Genomic DNA, 1,643 nt, shown 5'->3' on the forward strand with positions numbered 1-1,643 from the left:
CTGAAGGAGCCAGTGGAATTTCTTCCATTGCTAAGGTAAACGTTATTTGAAACAAAAGGTGTTAAAATTATTGCATTTATGTATCTTTCACATTTTATTAGCGAAATTATTTAGAAATTACATATATAGTTCTAATATTTTAGTATATTATGTGTAATGGGATTATATATTATATATATTATTTGTTATATTTAAATATAAATGTATATATTTACGTGTATATATATTTATGTTATTTTACATATCTGTAGGTGATTATATCCATGGAATCAGGCCTAATACCTCCAAATGTTAATTTTAATATACCGCGCAAAGACGTGCAAGCACTTACAGAAGGACGAATAAAAGTTGTTACCCGACCAACTCTGTTAGATGGTGAATACATAGCCATTAATTCTTTCGGCTTCGGAGGTGCTAATGCTCATGTTTTATTCAGATCAAACTCAAAAATGAAGCACAATAACGGATTGCCAGATGATGATTTGCCCAGACTTGTAGCTATTTCAGGACGTACCGCAGAAGCAGTAGACACCATATTGAATGAAGTATGTAAAAAGAACCAACGTACTGCTGAATAGACAAGACAGAGATACAATTTGTTACAATCCTGGAAATAATATTTCAACATTTTTCTCTATAGATCCATAACAGACCACTAGATATAGAATTTATTCGCCTTCTACATGATATTCATCACAAAGCAATACCAGGTCACTTATATCGAGGATTCGCGATAACTGATCTTAAACCATCCGACACGAAAATAAAGGAGATTAAGAACTTTCCTGATATTAAGAAGCCAATATGTTTTGTCTTTTCTGGAATGGACTCGCAGTGGCTCGAAATGGGTATGAAAATTATTATCCTAATATTTCTAGTAGAATATTGGAGTCGAAAATTTAATTATCATTACAATTCTTAAGTTAATTGTATTTTATTTGAATCTACTAGGTCAAGCTCTGATAAGGTTACCTATATTTGCTAAATCAATAAAAAAATGCAACTCCGTGCTAAAGTCGCATAAACTCAACATTTATGAAATATTGACTGGAAAAGAAAATAACTGGTTAGACAACATCTTGCACTCGTCCGTCGGTATAGCTGCGGTTCAGGTAATGTAAGCTCATATACAACAATTTATGAGGTTTGCGTACATTCGATAACATCTAAAAATGAGGAAAATACTGTGCAGATTGGCTTCGTGGATCTCTTAACTTCAATGGGAGTTCTACCGGATTACATAATCGGATATTCTGTTGGTGAATTTGTATGTGCATACGCTGACGGAAGTTTAACAGCAGAAGAAACGATATTGGCAGCGTATTTCCAAGGAAAATCCGTAATAGAAGCAAAAATACCGCATTGCTGTGTGGCACTGATAGGACTTGGTTATAGAGATATAAAAGGTTTATGTCCGGATGATATCGACGTCGTGTGTCACAACGGACCCCATAGTTCAACGATTACCGGACCAGTCGAATCTATGAAAACATTTATTGAAAAGTTACGGGTTCGTTATAAGCCAATGAAAATCCAACCAATAATAAGAATTGTTAAGATTGCTTCTATCACAACAAATCATGCAATATTTTTGTTTCACAGACAACGAAAATTGATGTGAAAATATTATCGGAAAAAAGAAT

The 1,643-nt window shown here is 33.5% G+C and overlaps 1 protein-coding gene across 1 annotated transcript in view; it reads left to right on the top strand.

Moving 5' to 3' along the window:
- LOC122627510 (fatty acid synthase-like) overlaps positions 1 to 1,643 on the top strand; it is a 21,607-nt gene that overhangs the window by 15,516 nt on the left and 4,448 nt on the right. Inside the window, 4 exon segments of the mRNA XM_043808645.1 lie at positions 252 to 545; positions 641 to 848; positions 952 to 1,112; positions 1,193 to 1,510. Coding sequence (XP_043664580.1) covers positions 252 to 545; positions 641 to 848; positions 952 to 1,112; positions 1,193 to 1,510 — 981 coding nt within the window.

This window comes from Vespula pensylvanica, chromosome 3, assembly GCF_014466175.1.
Source record: "Vespula pensylvanica isolate Volc-1 chromosome 3, ASM1446617v1, whole genome shotgun sequence".
Taxonomy (NCBI): Eukaryota; Metazoa; Arthropoda; class Insecta; order Hymenoptera; family Vespidae; genus Vespula; species Vespula pensylvanica.